This window comes from Cyrtonyx montezumae, unplaced genomic scaffold (genome assembly GCF_038088225.1).
Source record: "Cyrtonyx montezumae isolate F1298 unplaced genomic scaffold, pur_monq_1.0 scaffold_16, whole genome shotgun sequence".
Taxonomy (NCBI): domain Eukaryota; kingdom Metazoa; phylum Chordata; class Aves; order Galliformes; family Odontophoridae; genus Cyrtonyx; species Cyrtonyx montezumae.
The window spans coordinates 11,414,269-11,440,408 of NW_027071892.1; the positions used below are offsets into that span (position 1 = coordinate 11,414,269).

The 26,140-nt window shown below is 49.1% G+C and overlaps 3 protein-coding genes across 4 annotated transcripts in view; 2 read left to right on the top strand and 1 right to left on the bottom strand.

The window, feature by feature from the left end:
- Positions 1-26,140, bottom strand: part of TMEM11 (transmembrane protein 11) — a 377,196-nt gene that overhangs the window by 267,914 nt on the left and 83,142 nt on the right. The window lies entirely within an intron of this gene.
- The window catches only part of PTCD1 (pentatricopeptide repeat domain 1), a 155,338-nt gene that overhangs the window by 126,776 nt on the left and 2,422 nt on the right, over positions 1-26,140 (top strand). The window lies entirely within an intron of this gene.
- The window catches only part of RNF216 (ring finger protein 216), a 59,969-nt gene that overhangs the window by 10,082 nt on the left and 23,747 nt on the right, over positions 1-26,140 (top strand). For both annotated transcript variants that reach the window (XM_065732842.1, XM_065732841.1), the window contains exons 4-13: positions 183-1,034; positions 1,291-1,367; positions 4,858-4,960; positions 5,609-5,773; positions 6,809-6,923; positions 7,209-7,348; positions 8,039-8,089; positions 9,139-9,276; positions 10,319-10,467; positions 10,883-10,961. In XM_065732842.1, the coding sequence (XP_065588914.1) occupies positions 183-1,034; positions 1,291-1,367; positions 4,858-4,960; positions 5,609-5,773; positions 6,809-6,923; positions 7,209-7,348; positions 8,039-8,089; positions 9,139-9,276; positions 10,319-10,467; positions 10,883-10,961 (1,869 nt within the window). The remainder of the gene's footprint in view (positions 1-182; positions 1,035-1,290; positions 1,368-4,857; positions 4,961-5,608; positions 5,774-6,808; positions 6,924-7,208; positions 7,349-8,038; positions 8,090-9,138; positions 9,277-10,318; positions 10,468-10,882; positions 10,962-26,140) is intronic.

Genomic DNA, 26,140 nt, shown 5'->3' on the forward strand with positions numbered 1-26,140 from the left:
ACACACTGTAGAGTTCAGTGAAACAAAGATATCTGGGTGGCAGTTTTATGCTTTATTATGCTCATTGTTAAGCTGGCTTTTCATCTGTTTCCCATCAGAAATCTGGTGAGATGCAAAAGGTCTTTTGGAGCCAGGATTGTGATGAGTAGGAAAGAACTTACTCTCCTCTGTCTTCTTTTCAGACCTCCAAGTATCAGCAGCTCATGCGTCCCAACGTCATCAGACCTGCTGCTCAGTGGCAGAGTGCAAACACTGTGGGAGAAGGAGGATCTAAAAATGCTGTAGGGCCTTTGGGGAGCGTGTGCATGCAGGATGAGGTCTCAGCTCTGCTGTGCCTGAAAGACCACGTGGTGCAAAGCAGTGCTGCACCAAGCAAGGAGGAGAGTGTGAACTTTGCCTTGCAGCAGCGTGGACCACCTGAGCTGAATGGCCCCAGGTCTGAACTTCCAAGTGACCCTGAGCCTGGCCCGAGTTTGTTTCCAGCAATAAAAACGAGTCCACAGCTTGTTAACAGGGAGATCATTAGTTTGGGGAAAGCAGACTTTCCACCACAACGAGAGGAAAAGGAGGAAACCCAGAGCTGGCGAGGGGAGGACTTAAAGCCAGAACTCTTGCAGAACGTTGAAGGAACAGCTGCAGCCAGCACAGAGCAGGAGATCCAAGGCAGCAACCCACCAGCTGTGCCCTCCTTGCAGCCACTGGAGGAGGATCCATGCACTGTGCTGAGTGGCTGTGCCCCGCAGCAGGGGCAGCCTGTAGCAGGCTCTGGATCTCTGAGGGCATATGGAGAGGAGGCTCCGGGGCCAGCCTTCCCCAGGCCTGAGCCACAGCAGGATGGCATTCCGGGTCCTGCTTCACCACAGCCAGGGCACCCACCAGAAGAGACAAGGGGTCAGCAGGCAACAGACAACGAGCGGCCAGGCCCGGCCTTCCCAGCACAGGGCTCACATGAACTTGGTTCCAGCAGTGTGCCAGAACAAGGGGCTGCCGGGCAGGAGGACCAGGACTTCACTGCCCTGCTCATCAGAGAGACAGTAAGTAAGGCCAGGCACTCACAGCCACTCACCACTACCCGTACTGTCATGACAAAGAGCTGTTAGCTCTCCTGTGGAGCAAGGAGAGCCTGCAGCTTGTAGTATCCAGGCTGTATGGATATAAACAGTCTCTTGGATCCCATTTTTATTCCCTGTTTTGGGAACATGCTCCCAACATCTGTCTTTGGTGTTGTTGCAAGGTTGTGCTACACAGCTTCTCCAATACCTGTATAACCCTTAGCTTTTCCTACTGTAGGAAGCAAGGTTTCCAGATGTGAGGAAGGAATATATTGAAGAGCTAATCAGCATCAAGGACTGCTATGACTTAAACGTGTAAGTATGGATCAAAGAGCCAGAGAATACCATAAAACAGGTTGGCTGCAGTCACACTTCCATTTCCTTCCTGCTAATAATGCTGTTGAGTGTATCCAGGCTGGGAGTCAGCACTATGCTGGTGGTGCCAAAGAGCATGGATTTCTTTTTTTAAATGTTTAATAGAGCTTTTCTTAAAGCTTATATGACTTTGATATCGTGCTGTAGCTTCTCTGCTTTTTAAGATAATTTGCAGATTCTGTTAACTAGTTACTTGGTGATTTAAAGCTATTAAATACCATCTCCTCCTGTTACCTGACTTGTTAGAGATGAGTGTCAGGAATAGGGGGTGGCTCATGTAACTCAGACATGAGTTGGTGAGTTTTGAATTGTAGAAATTAATTTCCTACTTCGTTTCCTGCATCTCCCTGCCTTTTTCCAGATAAAAACTGATACTGGTCTGGACTTCTTTGATGATGCTATGGTGTTGTTTTTTATCCCCTTGAATAGCAGTGGTACTGTTTGAGTTCCTCTTAAACCACCCTTTGTAGATAAAGGTATTTGAGGACTTGTAGGATCCATTCTAGGTGACAGATATTGGTTAAACTGAGCAAAAGTTTGAGCCAAGGAGGGAAGTAAAAGCAATAGGAAATCACCCTGAGGACTGCTGCTTGGCTGACTGTACCAGCAACTTGAGGTTCCTTGTTAAGAATCATATCTAGAGGTATCTCTGAGAGTCATGCTAGAATCAAAAGACTGAAACAAGTCCTTTACTGTGTTGCATCATCTCCCCACCCCAGTGAGTAAAGCTTGTGCAGCTGAAGAGTGAAAGATTAGGAGTTGGGGGTGGGGGGAGTAAGTGACGTCTGACGTTGGGTGGCCCCTCTCTTTGTAGCTGTCACTGAAGCACATTGGATGTAGTTATTACATGACACAAAAATGAAGAATAGGTGTTGGTTGCTGTAGGATTCACTCTATCTTGTATGCATCTGATGCCTCTACTGTTATCTAGTGTGATAATTAAGCAATATTAAAGTATGTAAGGCTTACTGGATAAAACTGAGTGGCAAGGAACTAAGCCCAGTGGATGGGAATCAACCATGGATTTCTTATCCCTTTGCTTGTGTTGTGAAATCGTGCCTTTGGAGAGACTCTGCTTGGTTAGGAATTCATCAGGTTGCAACTCTTCCCCTCTTCTGGAAGTGCTTTCCTTGCAGCAGTGACATGTTGAGCATGAGAGAAGCTCTCAGGTGCCCGTGCTGTGCACCCACACCCGGGATGGCTGCGTTGGAAATGCAGGAGGCACGTGGCTCTCATCCCTGGGGCCATCAGGCCATTGGAATGAGGTGTGTGGCTGCAGGACCCTCTCGGGGATTGTGTGCAAAACCCGTTATTGTATCCTGCAGGGAATTAGTGAAGCCTGATGGAATTAAATCCCTGCATCGGCTTCTGTAAGTCTTAATGTGTTCCTTCCCTTTTTGCTCCCGGAATCTCTTCTCTCCTATTGTGTGCCACAGAAGCTGGGAGATGAAAAGGTGCTTACAGGCTTCCCCGCAGGCTGCCTACAGTGTCTGCTCAGTGGCCCGTGGCAGACTTGCTGGATGATAAAGATTTCTTCCCCGTGTTTTTATTCCTTTAACCAAACTATCTTTTGAATTGTCACTGCGTCTTTTGTATCAGAACAAATGGGTCACGGCACTGGGCAGCCTCGCTGGCAGGAGCTCTTTGATCTCCACGGAGTGTCAAGATGAATCAGGCTCGAGGTATATACTAACTAGAGGTGGCTGGGTTTGGCCAGGGATGGGGCTTTTAGCTGGCTCTGTGTCCTGGGGTGCACGTATTACAGAACAGTGCCACGAGTGCGTTTGCCTTGTGTGCTGGGACCCACTTACTGTCAGCTGCTGATGGCTAACACCTTTGAGAATCCTGAGCACCAAAGGGCAGCGTGCAGGAGAGCTCAAATGCACCAGCTGAGGGCCTAGTGTTTGAGCTCCTTGGGGTTTGTGTAACTGGATTAGAACAAAAAGCAGGCAGATGGAAGCTATAAAATGCTCTGTGCTGGGATATTTTGTTGTTTTCCAATGCGATACTGTTGAAGCTTTCAGCTGATGTGGAAGATGTGAGAGCTGCTCCTAGCAGGGTAGCAAATAACTCAACTTCTGTGTGCAGAAGCGTTCAGCTTGGCCAGAAGCTCCTCAGTACCTGATCAAACAAAAAGAACTGCCTCTGCTTTGAATGTGAATGCAAGGCTGAAGTAATCGTGCCTTGACAGTAGGTTAATACTGCATGCTGGCTCAGATTTCCTTACTGAGGACTGATTTCTGCCATCAGGAATGGGAATTAGCAGCAGTCATGTCTTTGCTGCAGCCTAGCACCTTCTTATTCAAAAAGTTTTGTGAATGTTAATTGCTCCTTGTTGCTCTTTTCAGAAGGATGTTATTCTGCAGCAGGGGAAGCTGAGGATCAGTGTGTTTCTCAGCCCAGCCAGCAGGGGATGGGGACTGAGAACAAGCAGGGGATGGGGGCTGAGAAAAGCAGAGGCCCTTTGACAGGGCAGCGTGCTGCAGGCTGTCTGCAGCAGGGTGCATCTCAGCAGTGGGGTATTCTTGCTTGCTGGAGGGTTTCTGGAGCTGAAATGCTCAGTTCAGCTAAAAAATGCCTGACAGAGTTGCAATTGTTTGCAGTAGGACCTCAGGCATGCAGCAGTTTGTCTGGGATGTCATTCACCAACTATTTTTGGTGATCATGTTCTAAGTGCTGCTCCCACCAGACCAGTTTGTGGTGTAACTTGGACAGAGCCGTGGTGATTTCAAGCTTTGTGACAATGAGACCTGTGTTCACAGGTATCTGATGTAAACAATTTTAAACATGTTTCTGCCTCTGCCCTTGTGGGAAAGTAGTTAAAGACCGGAGGCTTTAATTAAAATTTGATTCAGTAATCTTCTGACCAGGAGGGCCTCATCCTGTTGCAGTTGTTATAGGGATTTGTATGCTTGTTTTCCCATAGATAGATCTGAGTGGCATGGTAGATGTCACCTGTCTGGGTTAATGCTGCTGTGCTGCGATTATTCCTTCTTCTGCAGTCCCCACAATGTCAGTTTCCTCGTAGCAGAGCACTATTACTTCCTGACTCGTGGTGGTGCAGGATGTAGTCCCGTAGCCCGAGGAGGTGTCACTCATTTGTGTCTGTGGGAGGGAGGTGAGCCTGGTGGTTCCCCTGCGTGGAGCTTTCTGTTGGCAAGTAGCTCACCTGTGTAAGCTTCTTGTAGGCACATGGAATTGCTGAAAGACATCTATTTGCTTTCCTTTCTGCAGTCATACAGATGGTAATTCCTTGCTTAATTGTCAGTCCTTTATTTTCAATCTGTTCCAGCCCGAGACCTCTCTTGGTTCTTGGGGGCAGGCTGTGGCTTGCCTGCCCAGCCTTGTCCCTACAGGGTGCTAACAGTGGTATGTGTGAGGAATGAGCCTGAGCTCCCCAAACATGAACTAACTATATTTTTCTTTCCAGACTTTGTAACTTCCTTCTGGAAAATCCAGATTACCCAAAGAAGGAAGGCAGAATGGTTTTAAATCCCAGCAGCAGCCTGCTTGCCAGCCAAGATGAGACAAAGGCAAGTGAGAATACCCTCATCTACAACACGCCTCCAGCCTGTCCAACCTGAAGTGATCTTGTGATGTGTGGTTCTGTGTGTACTTGCACAGCTTCTGGTTGAGCCATGCTTTGACAGGAGGCCTCTAGGTGCAATTAAGGTGTTGTTAAATAGCAATACGTAGTTGCTTGCGAGATGGCTTCATCTGGTCTGTTGTGCTGTTACTCAGCTGCACCTTGTCTGCTGTTTGCCTTCAGCAGGCTCCTGGGGCTTGCCTGCCTGTCAGCCACCTGCTGGCTGAAGTACTCAATGTGACATCCAGCGTAAGAATTCTTGGTCATTCTGTCACACAAGCTACCTTGGCCTGAGGTTTGCTTTGTGTGACCTTGAGGCATTGCTTTTCAGCCTCTGAAACACAAGTCTCCTGACTTGATGCACGCGGTGGCTTTAAGCTACTCGTCTCAGGCCCTGCCAGGGGTGCAGCGTGCACCTTCACACTGTGCTGTCCTCCCAGCTGCTGCTTAGATGTGTGCTCAGAACAGGCTGCTGCCATTTGGGGGGGGTCCTGCAGAAGGCCCTTATCACTGCCAGAGTGGTTTGAAATGTTCATGTATGTACGTGTAGCAGATCTTCTATTATCCTCCCTCATCTTTTGCATTTCCTTCTTAGGTGCCTAAAGTGGACTACTTCGACTTCTCCAAGCTCGCCCCGCTCGATCAGCGGTGCTTTATTCAGGCAGCTGACCTTCTCATGGCAGACTTCAAGATGCTGAGCAGCCAAGACATTAAGTGGGCACTACATGAACTCAAGGGACACTATGCAATCACACGAAAGGTTCTCCGGTTCAAGTCTGTTTTCTTTGCCAGGGTTTCTGCACTGTCTGCAGGAAGCAATGTGATGTCTTTAGCCTGACTACCACCTGCTTCTCTGGATGTGGGGTTTCTCTGTGGGTTTTTGTTTTAATAATCCTTCTTTCCTTTCAAGAAGTCTGTGTTCAGAAGACTTGCTAAGTTCATCAGCCCAGGTAGAATGTTGCAGGAAGCTTTTACTTTTCTGTAACAGAATAATTGATGAAACAGTAGCTAGTTTATGGTAAGTGATGCATTAAACTCAGAGGTACTCCTGTACTTGGCGGAAGTGGAGTGTAATTGCCAATAAAACCAAGACATTTAGCCAAGTCTTAAAACATTTAACTCAGCTGCTGTTATTAGCTTGTAAGTGATGGCGTGTAATTGGGGAGAAGGCCAAATCTCACTGCCCTGTTTCTTACAATTATGATTTATGAAATGAATCATAGGTTCTTCATAAAAGTTTTCACAGTAATGGAACAGCAAAGAAATTTGTTCTTGAGTATCAGCAGGCTAGATGTGAATGTAGTTTCAAGCTTGTGACTGGGTGTGCTCTGATATGCTTCTCTTGCTTGAGCTTCTCTCTACTCTTCCAGTACTTGACAAAAGCAAAAACCACTGTTCCTGTTCATTTGATTGAACACTGAGTACTTGAATTGAACAAAACCATGTTCTAGCTGTAGACCTTCAGAAAAGGAGTTCAATTTAAAGAAAAAAAGATCAGCTCTGCATCAGTGTGGACAGCAGCCGTATTAGCGTTAGTAGCTGAGGCAGTGCAAGGTACCATTCAGCTCTACATTGTTTTTATGGAATGATTGCTTTATGAGTACATACAGCAACAAGGTGGGCAAAGAAAAAAGAGGTCTGTGTGCCTCTGTGGGGTGTGTGGCTTTCCTGTTTTAGATCAGTCCTGTGCACCTGTCTGTGCATTGCTTTGATTTGGGCTATGTGCTTCTGCTTTCTTCCAGAGAACAGAAGGGACTTACGTCTGCATGTTGTTTTGTTTTTGTTTTGTTTTCAGGCCTTTTCAGATGCCATCAAAAAATGGCAGGAGCTGTCTCCAGAAACCAGTGGGAAACGAAAACGGAGAAAAGAAATGAATCAGTATTCATATATTGATTTCAAGTTTGAGCAAGGTAAATAACAAGCAGTGTATATTGTGCTCTCTGCATGATAATTGTAAGCAGAACTGGCTTACACTGGAAGGGACTGTCCTTGAAAAGGGATATGTTTCCAAAACAGCAATGTCTCTGTCGCTGTCTGATATCTTTTTCGGAGACACTCTCCATTAATACATCTGCTTGGTACTGTGGCAACTGAGGTTTTGAAGTTGTGCAGCTGGAGGTGCGTAGAGGAGGAAGGATTTGAGCTTTGTTCTTGCTGCTCTGTCCTGCTTCACAGTGTCTGTAACTTTACTTTAGGGGATGTGAAGATTGAGAAGCGGATGTTCTTCCTGGAGAACAAGAGGCGGCACTGGAAGTCCTACGACAAACTCTCACTTCTCCCACCAGTGCTACTGGAGCAGGAATTCTATGAGCAAAAAGTTAAGGAGATGGCAGAGGTGAGTGGTGGGAGCTGCTTCGGTTTGATGGTGCAAACAACTTCAGCTACTGCAGAGCTCTTGGCCCTGAAAGTGGAAACCTGCCTCTTATTGAAGCTCAAACGCTGAACAAAACTTTGAGTAACTCACTATGTTAACCTCTCTGCTGCCAGGCCCAAGGCAGTCTGCTCATCCCTGCCTTGCAGAGCTTGGCAGTCTGGGCTCTCCAGAACATCTTGTACCTTGCTGAGGTCTGTGTCTTTCAAAGCAGAACCCTGCAGTGCCTGCTGCTTTGTTGTCTTCTCTTCCACAGAGAGTTCACCCTTCTGCACATTGCTTTCTGAAGTAGCTTCTTAAAGATCAGCTTCTCCTAAGCAGATGGTTAGTGCCTCCTGTTAAAAACAGTGGTAATGTTCCTTGGGGCTTTCACTGGAGAGGCCCTTTGACTTGAGCTCTGCCCATAGGAACATGAAGGAGCAGCCCCTCATAATGTAGAATTTGGTTCTTTGTTCTTGCTGCCTTTGCCTTCTCCCCATCTGTTTTAGCTGGATCATAAATAGCTTAATGGACTGGAGGGATGGGCTGGGTGATGTTGTGAGCAGACAGTGTGCCTTTTGTGGTGGGTTGTAAATCTTGGGATAATGTAAGAGCGTAGAGGCAGGAAAACTGCCCTATCCATTCTGTAAATAAAGACACACGTCTCTTTTACAGCATGCAGACTTCCTCCTTGCTCTGCAGATGAACGAGGAGCAGTATCAGAAGGTCAGTACATATAATGTGATCCCTTGAGTTCAGCTTATGCATAGGTGCTGTTTTCCACTTACCACTTCAGAATTTCCTGGCTTCTGGAAGGGAGCTTTCCTGACCAGCTGCATTTGCACTGTGCTGCTTTTGCTGAGCTGGCAAAACCTGCATAGTATGTGTTGGCTGGCTTTTGGACAAGGCAGACGAGCTGAGTCCAGCAAGACAATATTGATGTACATAATGATCTGCAGTAATTCAGACAGTAATTCAGTCAGCTCCCGCTTGTATCTTTGCTGGCCAGAACAAACACTGCAATAGTACCCAGCTTGCTCTTGCTACTGCTGTTATGGCTGTTTGAGGCTTCGAAGCAGATTTGCTGTTCTTGGAGCTCTGCCAGTGGAAAGGCCTTTCTCCTTTGCAGAAAGGGCTCTTTAAAAACCTGAAAATCGGGATCCTCCGTTTCAATGGAGAAAAGTTAAAAAGATAGGTTCAGCTGCTATGGGTTGCCTTTCTTTTCTCAATTCCTGCTTCTTTCCAAACTCTGGGGAAGATATTGGACATTTGAAGAAGAGAGCATACATTCCATACATTCATAACTGCAGTGAGGAGAACAAGGCAGGGTTTCTGCAGGCAGCTGGGTAACTGTTCCTTTAGAGGACAACAGATCTGTAGCTTGCTTTTCCCCATGTGAGTGTTGTGTACTCTCTGCTGTTTCTCTGCCATTGCTGCTTCCCAACCCAAGATGCTTCTATGCCTGTGAGCTAAGAATTACTAAAGCACCACGTGTTCTCTGGCTTTTTGGAGTCTGCCAAACCGGACGTGTAGGTATTAAGTTACTTAAAACTGGGTTTCTGGTTTTGCTTAGCAGATCCTGACCACTGAGCAGGATATCTGATGGAATGGTGTATAACTATGGCTCCTTTTTATAATAAATGTTGTCGTTGTTTACAGCTTGCAGTCATGTGTACCCGCATCATGGGGTGTTTATTTGCAGCATTGTGTTGGTGTGCTGCTATAGCTGTTGATTTCTATGTGTTGCTGTTGCTAATACCTCTGTTTTGTTGCAGGATGGTCAGATGATAGAGTGCCGCTGTTGTTATGGGGAGTTTGCATTTGAAGAGCTAACTCAGTGTGCAGATGGTCACTTGTTCTGCAAGGAGTGCCTAATTAAATATGCTCAGGAGGCAGTCTTTGGCTCTGGGAAGGTAAGAATTTTGCAGCTGGACAAGGGAAAAATGGGTAAATTGCTGTTGGGTGATCACATTGCTGTTTGCATAGTTTTGTAGTTTAAACCAGATGTAGCCACGCTTCCTGGGAAGTATCTGATCAGAACTGTCTTGCAATGCCAATCCACTGAGTCAGGCTCACTAACAGCAAGTTTCCAGTGGGATTTTGGTTGTAAGATTTTAGTTTGTTGACCTCCGTCTTGCATGCTTCTTGCTGAGCAAATTGAAATGGATCATTAGGAAAACTTTCTGCAGCATTCATAGTAACAAGAACTTGTACTCATCTGGTTCTGATTCACTACTTAATAAACAAGTGGAATCTGCACAGGGTGGTGCCCTCTCTGACATGGCCAGTCCCCTTCCCAGCTTAAAAATATTTGTCCTTCATCGCTTCCATGTGATCCCAACCTAATTTTGGGGTTGTTTCCTCAAAGTTACTACTAACCACAGTGCCATTTACAAACACTGCTATTCCTGGCATACAGTTACCAGAGTTGGCCCAAGTGGTAAGGGAGCTGCTAGCAGTGTCCTGATGCCTAGCTGAGCTGTACGTGAATTATTAGTACCTGCTCTGAGGTGTGCATGCTCACTTCAGTTGGATATAGTAATCAGGCTGTAGGGTACTTTGGTACTTTGGGGTCTATGTTATATGTGAACGTAGCTGTATTTCCCATGACAGTATTGCCAAGAATGTAATATGTTGTTCACAAGCAGAGTGGAGATCTCCCAGTGGAGACTGTGCAGAAATAATGGACTGCTTTGAAGTTGTGGTGGATTTGGTGCTTGTGGACTGTGATCCAACCCATCAACAAGCATCTTCATGTCCAGTACATGTTTTGGTTCTGATCTGCTTTGAACCAGCCATGTTCTCACTGTAGTAAGCTTGCTTTCTGGCAGTCTCTTGCTGATTTAAGCTCCGTTATCTCTAAGCACGGCTCTCTCTGGTTTACTTAGGATGTTCCAAGCACTAACTAGTTTGTCACTAGCATCATGCTGAGACTGAGCTCTCTTCCACCCACAGTCAGAGCTCAGCTGCATGGAAGGCAGTTGCACGTGTTCGTTCCCCACCAGTGAGCTGGAGAAGGTGCTTCCAGAAACCATCCTGTGTAAATACTACGAGCGGAAAGCTGAGGAGGAGGTGGCTGCTGCCTGTGCAGATGAGCTTGTCAGGTCAGTGCTCAGAGCAAGGTGCACACTGCTCTAACCATTGTACAGAATTGTTCCCCAAAGCCCTAAGTGTGTGTCAGCTGCACTGCTATTTCAGGCTTCTGCTGCCAGGGCTGTTTTTACTCAGGTTGGCCTGCCTTTGACTAGGAGCAGATTAAAACTCAATAGAGCTGTCTCCTTATAAGACTCGCTTGTGAGCTCTTTGCTGATCCTCTATATTATATGATCTAAAGTAGCTCTGAGTGCATGATATTCTGATTGCAAACAGGGACGTGATCGAAGAAATATGAGGGAAAGGACAGCAGTCAGCAGTCCTTGTGGCAGGCATTGCTTGGCAGCACTGTTAAGCACAGCACAGCTTTTTGGCTAAATCCACTGTTGGCACTGTGCATTAATAGCTTCTTACTTTGGGCTGCAGGTGTCCGTTCTGTAACTTCCCAGCTCTACTGGACAGTGATGTGAAGAGGTTCAGCTGCCCTAATCCCCGCTGCAGAAAGGTAATCAGGTGACGTTTGCCATTCTGGGTCTCTGATATCCAGGCTCCAGATATGGCAGGGGTCAGTATCTGCTGGATCCTGCTGATGTTCTGTGAAAATGCATGTCTGGGCAGATGTATTCAGGGTACTGTTGATACAGACAACAGAATCCCTTTCATGTGGCAGGATTGAAAGATGTTGGCTATAAAAGCTTCTACAAAGCCTTAGGATGCTGTCCTGCATTGAGAGAAATGTTTTAAGTGAGCAGGGAGACAGGTGTTTAAAAGGCATAAAAGCACATTGTAATCCTATGTCTAATGAGACTTCTGGTGAATGAGCTGAAACAAGCCTTGGCACCTTACCTTTTTCTTTTTTGCTGTTGCTCAAATATGGGTTTGGTTGGAAGGAACACAGACTTCTCTGAATGGGTCCATTCGAAGGGCAGGAAATCATTGTGCTCTTCTCGAAGCTTGCTAATAGCCATAACAGAAGAATCATTGGGTCCAGTGGGGGTACAGAGAGGGGCAAACATGCTGCTGTGCTTCTGTACCATCTGTTCTGGGAAGAAACAGAGGTGTAGAAAACCGTAGCTTGGTTTCCTCAACGTGTGCAGAGCCCAGCTCACATTTGGTGCTGGTGAGCAGTGGCTGATGTGCTGTTGGTGTTTATCACAAGGCTGCGTGTGTGACATGAGCCACTACCCTTAATTCTCATGCAGTGTTGGGAGAGCTGCCTGCTCCACAGCACAGAGTTTGTGAGTGCTTTGGACTTGCTGTAGCTGCTGTAGCATTGGGCTCCCATGAACAGCACAGCGTGCTGGGGAAGCGAGAGGAAGTCAGATTACATTGTCTGCAGAGGCTGAAGTTGCCAGCGGTGATCTTCGCTTTCTGCTGGGGAGGAAAGCTGCTTAATGGTACACGAATCCATTGCAGGTCTCTGCTGTGCAGGCTGGTTTTGCTGGCGCCCACCTTTGGTGCTTGGGAAGCAGTGCTGAGCTGTGCAGGTCGCTAGGTGGCACTGTCGGTTCGCGTTCAACTTCTTTTTTGTTGGTTTCAAATCTGTTCTTGCAAAAACCAAGCTGTTTTCAAACGTGTGTGTGTCAGCACTGCAGGGCGAAATCCAGGCTCGAGAAGCACAAATGTTCCAATGTGCAAAAAAAAAAAAACCTGAAGCTTTTTTTTCCTAAAATGTGTAGTGTGGCACAGTAACTGTGATAAGAGGTCAGTGCTGAAATCCTTTCCTTCTGGTTTGCTGCTTCATTTCCTTCCTATGCTGGGAAGGATGCTGCTTGTCCATTCCCCTCCCCCTGCCCTTGGCTTGCAGCATTCCAGTGGGCTGGATTTCTGGTTTCCTGGACAGCTTGTGTTGATTCATTAGCTGAAAATCTGCTGAGTAGCTTAGAGCTCTTCTTAGAAGTCTGAACGACTTTAGGATTTGAACGTGAGGATGAGGAATTGGGACAGCAGGATGTGGTGTTGTCTCATGGCAGCAACTTGGGTGATTCTTCTCATTCCCTGCTATCTTGTCTCCTTCCAGAATGTGGAATTTAAGCTAATGCTCTTGCTCGCAGGAAACCATTGCCTTTAGGGAGGAAAGGGCTAGATTATCCCTTTCCTCTATGGGACCTCTGCAGAGTTGGAGAGGATGCCTTGGCTTTACTAGCAGTGCCTCTGGCAGACTCTGGGGTGGTGATGACTGATCCTGGAAGTAGTCCTCTGGCTGGAAGGACTGCATTTGCACAGCTGAACCTAAAGCGAGGGGAGATACAGAAAGCAAAAGGTCAGAAGGTGCCTCTGAAAACCTCAAGGCTCTTACAGGGTGGGGACGGGGGGACCAGATGGTGGTCCTGTTGCATTTCTGTGCTCCATCACCTGGATCCTTTGTCTTGCTCAGAGAGTTTGTGTTCATGCTCTGGCTTTCCTTTAAATCTTTTAGAGAGGCTGATCCGTATCTGGGCCAGATATGGATGCACTGTAAAAGAAGTGATGGAAACCAGCTGGAAGCCCTCCTCTGGCTGAACCCATGTTGGGCTCAGCAGAGGAAGAGCTGTAGGCATACCCAGGTTATCCCCTACACAGCTGACCCACATCTCCTGTACTTCAGCATCCTGGCACCCTGCAGGGACCAGGGCATGGCTGTAAGAACCTGAGCTGTGGGCAGGGCTGCTGGTTGCTGTCTGTGGCTGAGAAGAGTGCCTGGGGAGCATGCAGATGAGCCCACACCATCTGTCGGGGCTGTTGAGGCTCCAGCTGTGCCACGGGAAGTTTGGCTCTTTCTGAGGTGGCCAGGGCTTGAATCTTAATATCATTAGCTGCAGGCTGGAGGAGAAGCTTAATTAGTCAAGGAGAACTGTTGCCCCAGCTACCCCACAAATACATTCTACTGTGTGTTTGCAGTCTGAGCTGGGGTGGGAGGGAGGCAGCTGTCACTCGGCAGTCGAGGGTCTGTTGGAGCATTGAGGTTTTGCTCAGCACCCTGCTGTTCCCACAAGAGCAGGTTCCCAGCAGCAGCAGGCTTGCTGGCCAGCTCGGTCTGCCTCCATCTTACCCTGAATTTCTCATTGCTAAGGATGAGTGTTTCTCCTCTCTGCATTCCGACATAGCAAAGCTGGCAGTGGGTAAAACCAGGGAAGACACAAGTTGCTTGCTGGCTTCTGAAGCACTGGGAAATGAACGTGCACTTCTACACACGGAAAAAGTTCTGTTTCCCACCAGAAAAGGAAACCCTTTATTTCTGCTCTGCCTCCCTCCTCCCAAGGTCCTGTATTGTTCAGGAAGACAAAGCTTTTGTTCCCAGCTGCTGCTGCCATCCCAGCACAGCACTGCGGGGAAGGGCTCTCCCCTCTTTGCAGTCTCAGCACAAAGCACTGCAGGGCTTTCAGCCTGCCCAGGGATGGGGAGGTGAGAGCTGCTGTTGCCATGGAAATCGTGTGTGCATGAAGCAGTGCTGGTCCTCTGGGTGCTGGAGAGCTCAAAACCCGAAGCTGAAACCTACAGCTGCATCACAAGGGTTTGCCTTTCTGGTGCTTTTCCTTAAAACTCCTTTGCATGCCTTGGGATTTTTGTTGATTTGACCCGAGTTGTCTGCTGGTGAATGCAGAGAGGCAATTACACCTGGCTGCAGTGTTGAATCACATTGCCCTCAGATGGGCAATGCCTCTCTTGTTGTTCTCAGGACTCCACGGTGCTTTCCTGTTAATGAGACTGTGCTCAGGGAATGAGTTTTCCTGCTGGGTGTCCCAGCTGCTGTGCTGCAGAAATGGGTGTCATTGTGCCTGTGGGACAGACCCCCCTCCATCACCTCTGTCTCTGGCTTGGGCTCTCTGAGCACAGCAGTCTGAGTGCAGTTTTAATTTGCAGAATGGAGGGGTGATGTTTTAAAGATTTCTTTTCAAGCTGCTGGTATTTTTGAGGATTGTTGGCAAGGGGCTGGCTAGGAGCAGATGCACCCAGCTGCTCTTCACCTTCATTTTCTGCTGGAAGTGAGACAGGTTTAAGCTTGTATGGAGCTCTGCCTAGCAAGCTGTGTCTGAACATGGCTTTTTTTAGCAGGGTGCTAAGGCTGCATCCATAGCCCTCACTAATAAGTCACGTTGTATGGTTCGCAGTATCTTAAATGAGAGCATTTCTCACTGAAATAAGAAATCACGGCATACCAGATCTAAGGTTACAGAAGCAGTTAATGGGGTGTGCTATAGGCTCTGTGATCTCTCTACCTGTTGCAATAATGGGGCATGCAGCTGTGCCTCATCCAGAGGCACAAAACGAGGCAACCCCAGCCACCAGCATCCAGCTACAGGTGTGTTATGGGAATCTGAGCTTGTCCCAAATGCCTCAGAGTAGGATTTGCATATGGAGAATTACTTGGTTCTCCTTGCTTTGCAACATGTTTTTCCAGCTGTTGGAGTCTGCTGTCTCGTTCAGCTTCCTGACAGCGCTGCAAACGTTTCAGGGGCCCTGTGGTCCTGTCTCGCTCTCTGTTCTGATTGCTGCTCTCTGTATGCTGTTCCTTGAAGCCTGGTTGTTTGGGTTGCTGATGGTTTATCCGTGCAGTCTTAGTGGAGAGCAGAGCTGAGGATGACATTTGCTTATGGGCAAACCTGCATCATTTCTCCCTGGTGGCAGTGACCTTAGGGCCCATCTCCCATGTTTAAGTTCCCTTCCTCCTGTGTCTGTGCGGATGTGTTTTGGCAGAATTTGTGGGCATGGGGAAGAAATGGAAGTGTGGTGCTGCTGCTTCTCTTACTGGTGGGGCTTGGGAATGGAGCCCTCACACCTGCATATGCCTTTGCCTGCCTGGAAGCCCATGCCCAGCTTGTGTGGTCCAGCAGAAGGCTCCAGGACTCTTTTCAGGACTGTGCCCTCTTCCCCCTCAGCTCTGCGTGCCTGTAAGCCCGTGGCCGTGCAGCCCCCAGCGTGCTCCTGCAGCTCAGTGCCTTTGCTGCGCCCTTTCTCAACGAGCGCCGCGCATGGGAACGCGCTCTGCTCTCTCACTGCCAAAACCACAACAAATGGCAACTTTCCGTCTGTCATCTCGGCTCGGAGGCACTCGTGGCTGGGCAGGAGATTCATTTTTCTTCCATAAAAGGACATTGAAAGCCATCAGCAGGAGCCCTGAGCTGCTGTCAGCAGCAGTGCTGCGGCGGGGAGCGCCTGTCATCTCCGTATCTCTTCCCCAAGGGATGGGCAGAGGGAGAGACTGAGGCAGAAGGTGATTGCGGGTTGAGGTGATCGCAGGCAGCAGGTAACGCCCTGCCAGACCTCGCTGCCAAGTCCTAAAGGAAGGCGGATAACTGGAGGGTGCTCCTGAGGCAGCAAAGCCTTACAAGTACAGTTCCACGCAGGAAGAGCGTGCACGTGTCCAACCACGTGGTTCGTCCCGTTGGGGTGTGGAGGGTCAAAGTTGCATGGGGAGTGCTGAGAGTGAGGAGATTGCCTCACCCCAAGCCTTGTGCTGGGCCGTGCCCTTCCCTTGTAGGGGGCTGCAGGGGAAGCTGTGTGCTGAGGGCTCTTGCTGCTCCCCAGCATTGTGGTGCATGCTTGCTGCGCTGGCAACTGTTCTCTGCCCTAAAGGGAGCCCTTAGGGGGAAAAAAAAACATTGCCCTAGTTGTTTCCTGAACCCAGGACAGTCCTTGCCTTGTCCATATCCCTGCCACCCTCCTTTGGGATGCGTCAGAGTGGGCTGTGCGTGCTGTGCCAGCAGCTCACGTGGAAGGTTTCACCGTGGGAGCTCAGGTGCTGCTGCTTTTACAAGGTCAGGGTCTGTTTATGCAGCAGGATCTGAAAATGCTTCATGTGATAAATGGGTCTGACAGAGGAGAGGGCGAAGCCCCACTTGGAAGTGGACATGAGGAAAGAGGTCAGTGTAAATGGGGTATCTGTTTCTTAAAGGAGACAAAGAAAAGAGCTGCTGAAAGCAAGAACTCAAAGTGGTCTCTTTTAAAAATAGGCTCTGTAAGTCAGTGCAATTTCAAGCAGCAAAGCTCACTCCTGTGCTTCATTTCTGCCTTATATAGCAATATCCATTCAGGGAAAAAGCAATTCTGCTGCTGTTTCCTGACCGGTGAGTACCTCACCCAGGTCCATAAGAGGCAGTGCTTTTCTCCTTCACAGCTTTGTCCCTTCTCCAAGGAAAGAGCCAGAGGTAACAGGCTGAATGTGACTTTGTGTGTAGGCTGGGAACTTCAGCCTGGGCTGTATAATGACACCTGGCAGCATCTCACCCCCCTCCCACAGCTCTGCTCTCCCCTGTTCAGGTGAGAACGTGACCAATACCAAGCTGCCCTGTGGCTGACTGCCTGGGGGCTGCCCCCACCTGCAGGCAGTGCTGGGGGCAGAACGGGGGCCCAGGAACCTGCTGCCAGAGCTGTGAGCTTGGCCTTTTGCTCCTGGGTCCCTTTGAAAGGGAGGAGTGTTGTTCCCTGCATGAAGTGGAACAACAAGAAGAGAGGGAGTAGTGTAAGAGGATCGCTAACGGGGAGAAACCCTAAACCTCTGTGCGGAGCAGAGCGCTCGGGTTGCTGGGTTGGTTTGATTTTTAAGCAGTGAAGTAACCCGGCCTTGTGTGTCACAGCAGGTAGCAGTGGTGCTGAGCTGCCCTGGGACTGCGGGGTCAGGTCAGGACCCGAGTTGGAAGGGACCCACGAGGCTCATCAAGTCCAACTCCTGGGGTGGTGCCCTTCGCAGTGCCACCTACAAAAGCAGGGGGGAGTTTGGGGATGGAGCCCTGCCCTGTGCTACCTGTGTTTGCAGAGCGTCGGAGCAGGGTCAGTGTTTTGCTGCTGTGGTGGAAATGGAGGTTGGAGGGGATGGAAGAAGGCTGTTCTCAAAGCCAATTTAAAAACATTGTTCTGACCTTACTCGAAGCTGCATCTTCCTTCTCTCTTTCCTCCCCCTCACATTCTTCTCATAGTAATCACTGATCTCTAACCTCAGCTTCATCTGCTGCTGCTAACCACTAAAAAAAAAGAATACATACCAATCCAACAAAAACAAGACTGTCTGCATACACCTTGTCCTGTACCATAGTGCTTCCAGGGCAAGAGATATCTTTGGAGGGCCATGAGTCAGCAGCAGAGGCTTTGCATAGCTCCGTGGCAGGGTGGCTGAATGATTGTCTCTTCCTCGGGGCCAGAGCACCCATAACCTGAGCTATGCAGCACGAGGAGATGTTTTGCTTCTCCTTTCTGTTTGCACATAAACAGGTTTCAGCAGATGACACAGTCATCAGACTTCCTGGGCTAGAGCAGGGCTGCTGCAGCTGATGTCCATTTTGGAGGCTGTCAGTTGAGTTTGTTTCCTAATTTGGTCACAGCATGCTCGGGGCTGGCCTGCTTTCCTCTTTTTTCAAACACTGGTCCCTTTTATATCATTGTCGTGGAGGGGAAGCTGGCTGTGTCGGAGGACCTCCAGCCCTTCTCACTTCCTCCCTGCAGAGGAAGTGATACTTGAATGGGCTCTTTGACAAAGCTGTGTGGCTCTGAAACTGATCTTTTCAGTCTTTTCCTTCTTTGCCCCTCTCTCATGAGCTCATCCCAGTGAGCCTGCTGGCACTCCATCCTCCTGGGCAGTCCTTTGTGCTGGAGGACTGGGAATTAATTCTCTGAACTGAAAGAGCTGTACTGATGTTAAATAATGACTGGTACATGGATGTATGGGAATATAGGCTGGGAGAGCAATGCAAGTCCCAGCCTCCAGCTAATGGGAGCAGCACCTGTGTTGCTTTGTTTCAGACATACTAATGAGAGGTCTGGCACTTAGGAAAGTGGAAATGCCAATTGCTGGGGGAGAAATGGCGTGGCTGGTCAGTTCTGCTGAATGAATGACCTTTAAGCTAGCTGATGTGTTGTGCAAATCCTCAATAAAACTCCAGACTGCACAGCCCTTCAGAAGAGGCCTGTTGTGCTGTGCTGAGCAGAATGAGCCCCAGACGAGCTGTGGGATGCATGCAGTGGGCAGTGCAGCCTCTGTTCCCGCTTCCACTCCTCAGCAGGAGCAGCAGAGGAATCAATACCAGACCTAGAGGCTCCTGCTTTCTTGTGTTTCTATGCTGTATGTAGGTAGGGAGCAGCTTCCAGCTGAGCCTGTCAAAAGACAGCTTCATTTGGTGCCTTACAGGGATGTTGCTGTTGAGGGAGTTGTCCCTGTGTTGGGAGAGACTCCCTGGCCTTGGAAACAGGAAGGGATGCTGGTTTGTCTACCACTACCCAGCACCTACGTTAGGTCCAGAGCATATAACATTAAAAAGCTTCAGCAGAGCCACGGGGTGAAGGTGCACCATGAGCAGCATCATTACGGGCCTGAAAAGTTTGGCAGCAGGTGGGCAGGTGTGGGTTGGTCCCTGCACATCACCTTCCAGAGAGACAAAACGTCAGCGTGTGTCATCTGTGGGCTGCCTGGTGCCTCTGGCCTCAGAGGGGTGAGTAACAGGGAAATGCAAACACCAAATGGTGAGGCAGCAAACTGACAGGGGAAAGGGGAGGCAAAACACAGGTTTTCTTCTCTTTTGGTAAAAACCTCCTCTGTGTGTCATTTGGTATTTGCATGTTATCTCCTAATTATGTGTGACTGACTCACCACTCCTTTCAGGTGGAAAGGGTGGCTATGTTTGGAGGTACGCAGCTGATAGCCACAGAAGGCTGTCACTCCTTTTCCTCCTCCCTCCTTTCTGCTGCCCCTCAGAATGCATTCTTATTGCTTTTAACCTTCAAGCCTCTCCTGCTCTCTCCCTTACTACTCCTGCATTATTAATGGAGCTGCAGCAATCCAGCCAGAACACTGACGTTTCTAATTACTACTTGTAGCAGAGGAATGAGGAAGAAGATAGAAACTGGGCTGGGAAATACCATCATCGTAAAACAATGGTATCAGGAAAGCAGAGCTCTGTGTGTGTGTGTGTGTGTGTGTGTGTGCAGGTTTGCACTGGAAATGGCCTCCCTTGGCTGCAGCACCACGTGTCTTTCTCACTCCGTGCACTTGGGGTGACTGTCTTGCACACAGCGAGGGGTTAATGGACCTGAGATTTCTTGGAGCTCTGTTTTGTTCTGCCTGGGAGTGCTTCAAGCACCGCTGCATCCATTTGCTCTTTGTTGGTGGGTCTGTAGTACGGAGCCCCTTCTGTTGGTGTCAAAGGCTGAGGGGGCATAAATGATGTTTTATTTTCACATTCAGCGAGAGCCTGTCACGCTCAGTGCATTCAAATTGTCCTTGGTAGTACCAAGGGCATCCTACAGCCACGAGCAGCTCTCCATGCTCCATATAAGAGAATATGGCTGCTATGAAATCAGAACGAGGACATTATTTTGGATGTGCAGCAATTAACCTGCAAATTGCAGGCCCCTGTAAGCATAAGGAATTGCCTGTCCACCCTGCTGCTGCTTAATGGAGCTGTGCTTTTTCACTTTGTTGGGCAGAGCATCAGCTCAGGGCTGTGGCATCCCTCGGAGGCATTGCTGCTAATGCTGGCGTGTCGTGGGGCACGTGTATGTGATGTGATGGTTTTGAAGAAAGTAATCTCTTTAAACGCGTGGTTTTGTTGCTCTCATCTCTGAAACAGTTAAAGCAGCTGAAATACATAGGTCAGCACTAAAATGCACATATGTGTAACGTGTGCTGGCAGAAGGCAGTTCCCCTTCCCCAAAAGATGCTTCAAGGAAGGAGGAGAGGTAACAAGACAAACAGTTGGGGCCTGATGTGTTCTAGACCTGTTACTGTTCTCTCTGCTTGCACGTGGGAGGAATCCAGAAGCTCACCCAGTGATGGGGGTGAAGGTGTGTGGCTCAGCAAGGTGGCAAGCTCCTTCCAGAGTGAACTTGGAGACCAGGGAAGGGACTTTACATTGCTTCCTTCTCTGTGTTGCTGGTGCCAGCGTGGCAACCTGCTGGGGATGGAAGTTGTAGTCTGGAAGAGGGGAAATTTAGGTCAGGTCTTAGGAAGAAATCCTTCACGCAGAGTTAGGCATTGGCACTGCTCCCTGAGCAGTGGGTGCCCATCCCTGGAGGTGTCCAAGGCCACACGTGGGCCCTGGGCAGCCTGAGCTGGGGTGGGCAGCCAGCTCATGGTTGGAACTGGGCCATCTTCAAGTTCCTTCCAACCTGAAGCACCTCCCTGATGGGTCTGACCAACTTTATTTTTCTCACTGATGAGCATAGGTGTAGGGTTTCTGAATCCTGGTTTGTATTTCTGGTGGTGGGGCCGTGCTCCGTTCAGCGCCATAATTCCTACCACGTTTTTAATAAAACCATTGTGGAGATGGAGGGGTCCAAAGTTTGTGACCCCCAGTGTTCCTCTTTAAAGGTAAGTACCGACTTGCCATTAAAATTGAGCAGTGTCAGGAAGGCAAATGCTTCCTCTATCCAAAATTTCATACTCAAGTATTTAATTAAAAGGTGATGGGGTTAATGAAGCTTTGAGTGCATAAGGCCTCATTCCTTGAATTTAATTTCCTTTAATTGCTCCTGAGACTGAAATTCCCAGCTATGGCAGTCCCCTAACAGGTGAATTAAGGAACTGGAAAGGAGTGATTTGAATCATCTCACTCAGTGCCAGCTTCTTCTACTCACTTTTCTCATCTTTGGTTGAAAAGGGATTAGATGGAAATGCTTTTAGTCAGTGTTTGAACTTTGTGATGGAATTGGCTGATCTGAGAGCTGTTGCCACCTTGAAGGGTTTCTGCGAATTGTGTCACTCGTCCCTGGTGTGTTACAGAAGGCTGAGTGCACGCAAGCGTTTTCTCTTCCCACTCTCATACCCACCACCACTAGTGGGGTGGAGTTGGGGTATTTTATGCACACCTAATGCTGGAACAGTGAAAATAACAAATATGGCAGAGTTCTGCTGCACCTTTTGGAGGTGTAAGCTGCCAGAGGTTGGCTCCTAGGAAAAATGTCTTCACAGGAAGGGTGTTCAGACACTGGCACTGCTGCCTGGGGAGTGGTGGGGTCACCGTCCCTGGTGGTGTTCCAGAGCTGTAGAGATGTGGCACTGAGGGATGTGGTTTAGTGCCATGGTGGTGATGGGTTGGTGGTTGGACCTGTTGGAAAAGACCACAGAGATCATCCTTAGTGATGCTGTGATTCTATAAGAGTCTTTGGGGAAATGAGGTGGGTGAGAACTTGCTGTGACCAGCTGGTACCTGGCAGTGCCAAGCATGAAGAGGTATTTAAGAGCTGTTGGGCTTCCCCAGTAAAAATCCTGGGATGACAGAGTGGTACCTTAAAAATCATCCAGCACCAACCCCTGCCATGCCTGGGGGCCCCCCACCAGATCAGGCTGCCCAGGGCCCATCCAGCCTGGCCTTGGGCACCTCCAGCCATGGCCAGTAACTGCAGGCTGGGTCTTCAAGCAGAGGTGGTGCTTAATGGTGTCCGTGCCCTACTGATGTGAGCAGAGCAGCTGCTGGTCCCGAGCTGGAGGAGCATTAATGGAATGCACCAGGCTGATGTAAAACATCATTGCGTGTTTTGGGGCTGAGGTCACTGGGACTGAAAGCTGATGGGAGTTTAATGCTGAGTCCGCCTCTCAAAGCAGTGGGGTCAAGCAGAGAGCTGCAGCTAATGGCAATGTGAGTACACTTGTCATAAATCAGTGCTGAAATACGAGGCAGGGGGAGCTGCATCCTGCAGCCACCCATTAGCTGCTCAGCTGCCTCCCAGCACGCCTCTAGCCTTTACTTTAAAAGGGGCAAATAGAGGGTGAGAGGCTTAGGAAGGGTTTTCCTCTTAGTGCCAGGAGAGCACTGCCACTGCCTTCCCCACAGCTCTGTGTGCCCATCAGTTGGGATGTGGCAGGAGGGCAGCTGAGGTATAAATGGGGAAATGGCATCAGCCAGGTTTTGGCTGCTGGGTTGCTGGACCTCCTAGGACACGCAGGGAAGCGGTGAGGGTCCAGAAGCAAAGCACACTTGGCACTGTTGTGAGGTCATACAGCTTTTAGAAACAAATCTTCTTGGCTTTTTTTTTTTTAAAAAGAGCAGCGTTTTTCTAGACAACGAGAAGTGAGTTTGCCTTCCAGCCCAACTGACTGACTTCCCATAACACTGAACGCCTTAACCTACTCTTTGCCAAGATAATGCTTTATTGCTCTATTTATTTTTTTCAAAAGGGGCTCCTTTGACTTCCTTTGGCTGTTGGAAGTGTGCGTGCCTTTAAGCTACATCTTAAAGCATTGTTGAAACTGGGGTCTGTCTCCAGGGCTGCTGCTGAAAACACAGCGCCGTGGGCTGTTAGTGATGGAGGTGCCATTCAGACACAGAGGTGAGCATCTCTCCCCAAGGCCTCTTCTGTCCTGAAAGCCTCCCCGCGATGCCCAGCCCCACACAAACAGCAGAGCCTGCTGCAGCTGGAGGCTGTTCCCTTTCTGGGCCCTCCTCAAAGGGCAGAGGTTAAAGCAAAGCAGATGCTCTTGGGCACGTCTCTGCTCTTTGCTGAGAATGCTGCTGGAGGCCGTCCTTGGCTCCCAGCGTGTGCAACGAGGATGCTTCCACTTATGTGCAAGCAGATGTCAGAGTGGGGAGAAAGACACAAACAGCCTGAAAGAGCTGATCCCCCAGAGAGGGTGTTAGGATGGAGGTATCACAGTAACACTAAAGTTTGTGTGTGTAATTATCCCTCTGAGTGCAATCCCAGTGCCTTGTCAGGGCACGCTCTCCCCAAACAAGGGAACGGATTGCAGCGGTCGGAGTGGGATGGAGTTCAGGTGCTGCATCCCGTGCCCCTTTGTTTGCCGGTGGCTGGCTCCTGCTGCTATATTTAGGTTCCCTTGGCCTCCTGGAATGAGCACATTGAACCTTTCTAGATATGGAGATAGGCACGACAGCAGCTTGCCAACTCCTGCAGCTTTGTGGTTGTTTTCAGCCCTGGCTGTGGCCGTTCCCGTGTTTGGGGCTGAGCAGAGGGCGGTGAGATGAGGTTATGTGAATGAGACTTGTTTTTGTGCTGTGCTGCTCGAGACCTGGGCTGCTTTTCAAGGAAAGCTCCTGGAGTGTTTTGTAGGGCCGTGACTTTGGGCCCTCTGTGGTGTGGTTCAGATGTTTGGAGCAAAGAGTGCCACAGCCATCCTGTTTGGATGCTCTGGGAGATAACTTTTGTCTTTCTGTGAGATCCCCATCTTGAATAACTCTGACCTATGTAATTAAACAAAGCTTAATTTTTTTCTTCCTCCTGGAACTTGGTTCTGGTTGCAGCTGTCATACGAGCTACAGATCTGGAGATCTGTGTCAGAAAACCATGACTTCAGACCGCTGGGATTTTTGTGGGTGGGTGAAAGTGATAACAGATTAATGAGTTTTGCTGAGCATGTCCATCTGCCAGACTAAACCCTGCTCTATGCAGGAGACTGAACGCAGCTGCCTGAGCCCTCCTCTGCAAGCAAATCACTGCTCACAGAGGTAGAACTGACCCTGAGCTCAGAAACAGGCACTGCTCTCAAGATGTCCTTTTAACAAGCAGTGTCTCAGCCATGATTACACTTTCCTTGTCCTGGTCCAATCACTGGTTGTGTAGGGAAATGCAGGTGATGCCCTGAGGGCTGGGTTAGGAGCTCAGGTGCTCCCAGGTGTGTGAGTCAGGTTCTTCATCTGCACTTGGGACTCTTGGTGACACTCACAGTCACTTTCCTTATGCATTACCTCTGTGAGTAGATAAAAACACGTCATGTACAGTCAGCTCTCTCACTCCCAGTGTGTGCAGCTCGTAAGGGAGGAACATGACTGGGAAGCAGTAGCTGTGCGTGGCCGTGTGTGAAAGCACACGTGTGTTCTCCAATGGCAGCTGGCTCAGATCTGTCACAGTGAGGGCAGCTGGAGCATCCTGCTGGGAGCAGGGCCTGGTGAGTGCTGGGATGGACCGAGCTGCAGAATGCTGTGCGTTAGTTGGGGCTCTTAGCTCTGCCACTCCCTCCTGTGAGCACTGAAAGTTAAATGATGTGGCTGTTGAGTATGAGACATTGTCCTTCACCTGCGTCCTGTTATATGCAGGGAGTTGCCATGGCTGGACACAGATCAGAGGCTGTTACTGTGATACTGAGTGTTGTTCCTCACTTTGTTTTGTTTTAGCACTGGGTATCTGCAGGTGCCTGGAGACTTATCAGCGTGTCCGTACCGTGCTCTGCCCTGCACCGTTCCTCCTATTTTCTCACTGTCTTAGGCTGGGTGCTCAGTGTCTCTGCCATGAAGCCCAAAGGCCCTGGGAGCTGCAGGCCGTGTGGGGAAGGCTGGCTTCACTGATGTGGGTGTGCAAAACTGAAAGCTCTGGTTGGACTGTACTTGTACACAGCGAGTTGTGCAGTGGTGCAGCTGTACCAGAACAGACCCGGGTCCTCTCACTTGTCTCCCACGTGCACTCATTACGAACACTTGTTGGGAAGATGCAGAATTCCCAGGATCTGTTTGCTTTCCTCCAGGCTGCTTTCTGTTCAGAGCACCTGCCTGCTTATGCCTGGAGCACTGTGGGCACCACGCACTGGTTTCAGCAGGTCACTTCACAGGTGCTGTCGGTAATATCTGGGCTGGGCAGTCCCTCTGAAGCACAGCACGTTGCCATGGAGAAGTGGAAGAAAGCAGCTTAATTAGCAGGAAAGCTGCTGGAGTCTTTAGGCTTGCATGCTGGGGTGCATGGAGTCAGAGGAAGCAGAGCTTTCTTTGTATAGTGGTGTTAATTGCACCATTTTGTTCTGATTCTTAGTTCAGAGTGACAGGAAGCTAGAAGATGCTTAAACTTTAAGAAGTATTCTCTGGGATGTTGAAATCCCGCCTGCCAGTAAGCTGTTGAGGCCAACCTTTCCTAGAGGAATGTTGTGAGTTGCTGGTGGGTGTGAGTGGATGAGCACCTATGCAGCAGGTAGCAGTAAGGCAGCACTGGGAGTCAGCCTGGTGTCTTTGGATCGAACTGGATACCTTGGTTGAGGAGGAGGAAGGGAAAAAAACTTACAAATGGAATTTTTGATACAGGTAGAAGACAGTGTCATGTGGTGCCCTGGTTTGATTTAGCATCACCTACACATGCTGGTGCGTGTGGCAACGTTCCACCTCCTGCTTCACGTTTTAAGAATCTTTTCTTCCCTCCCAGTAATTTTTCCAGGTGGATTAGTGCAGGTCACCAGGGCATCCACATCAGCAGGACATGGTGAAATGTTACTGCCATCCCCTGACACGCTCCAGCACCACACTCCACTGCTTATCAACCAGCACTTCAGTGATCCTAATAGCTGTGTCACAGCATGATTAACAGAAAATCACGGCAGATATTTATGGTTCCTTTCAAGGTACTTTGTTCATCCAGAAATGTGGAGCCTGCAGACCTGGCTCACGTGGGCCCAGAGGGATCCTGCCAGGCTGCTTGCTTTTGGTATTGAGCCAGCATTCAACAGCAGCTTGGTCATGAGCAAAGCAATCATAGAACTGCTGAGATTGGAAAAGCCCTCCCAGATCCTCAAGTCTAACCCCACCATATCCCATTATTTTCAGTGCCACATCCACACAGTTCTCAAACACCTCCAGGGATGGTGACCCCACTGCTCCCTGGACAGCAGTGCCACTGCATCATCACTCTCAGAAGAAACATTTCCTAATAGCCAACCTCAACTTCCCCTGATGCAACGTAAGGCTGTTCTCTCATCCAGTCACTGTTACCTGGAAAACAAATAGAATGCAAAGTGAAGGAGAAGTAGCTGAAGCTGAAAGGCTGTAGAGGAATGCATGAGGT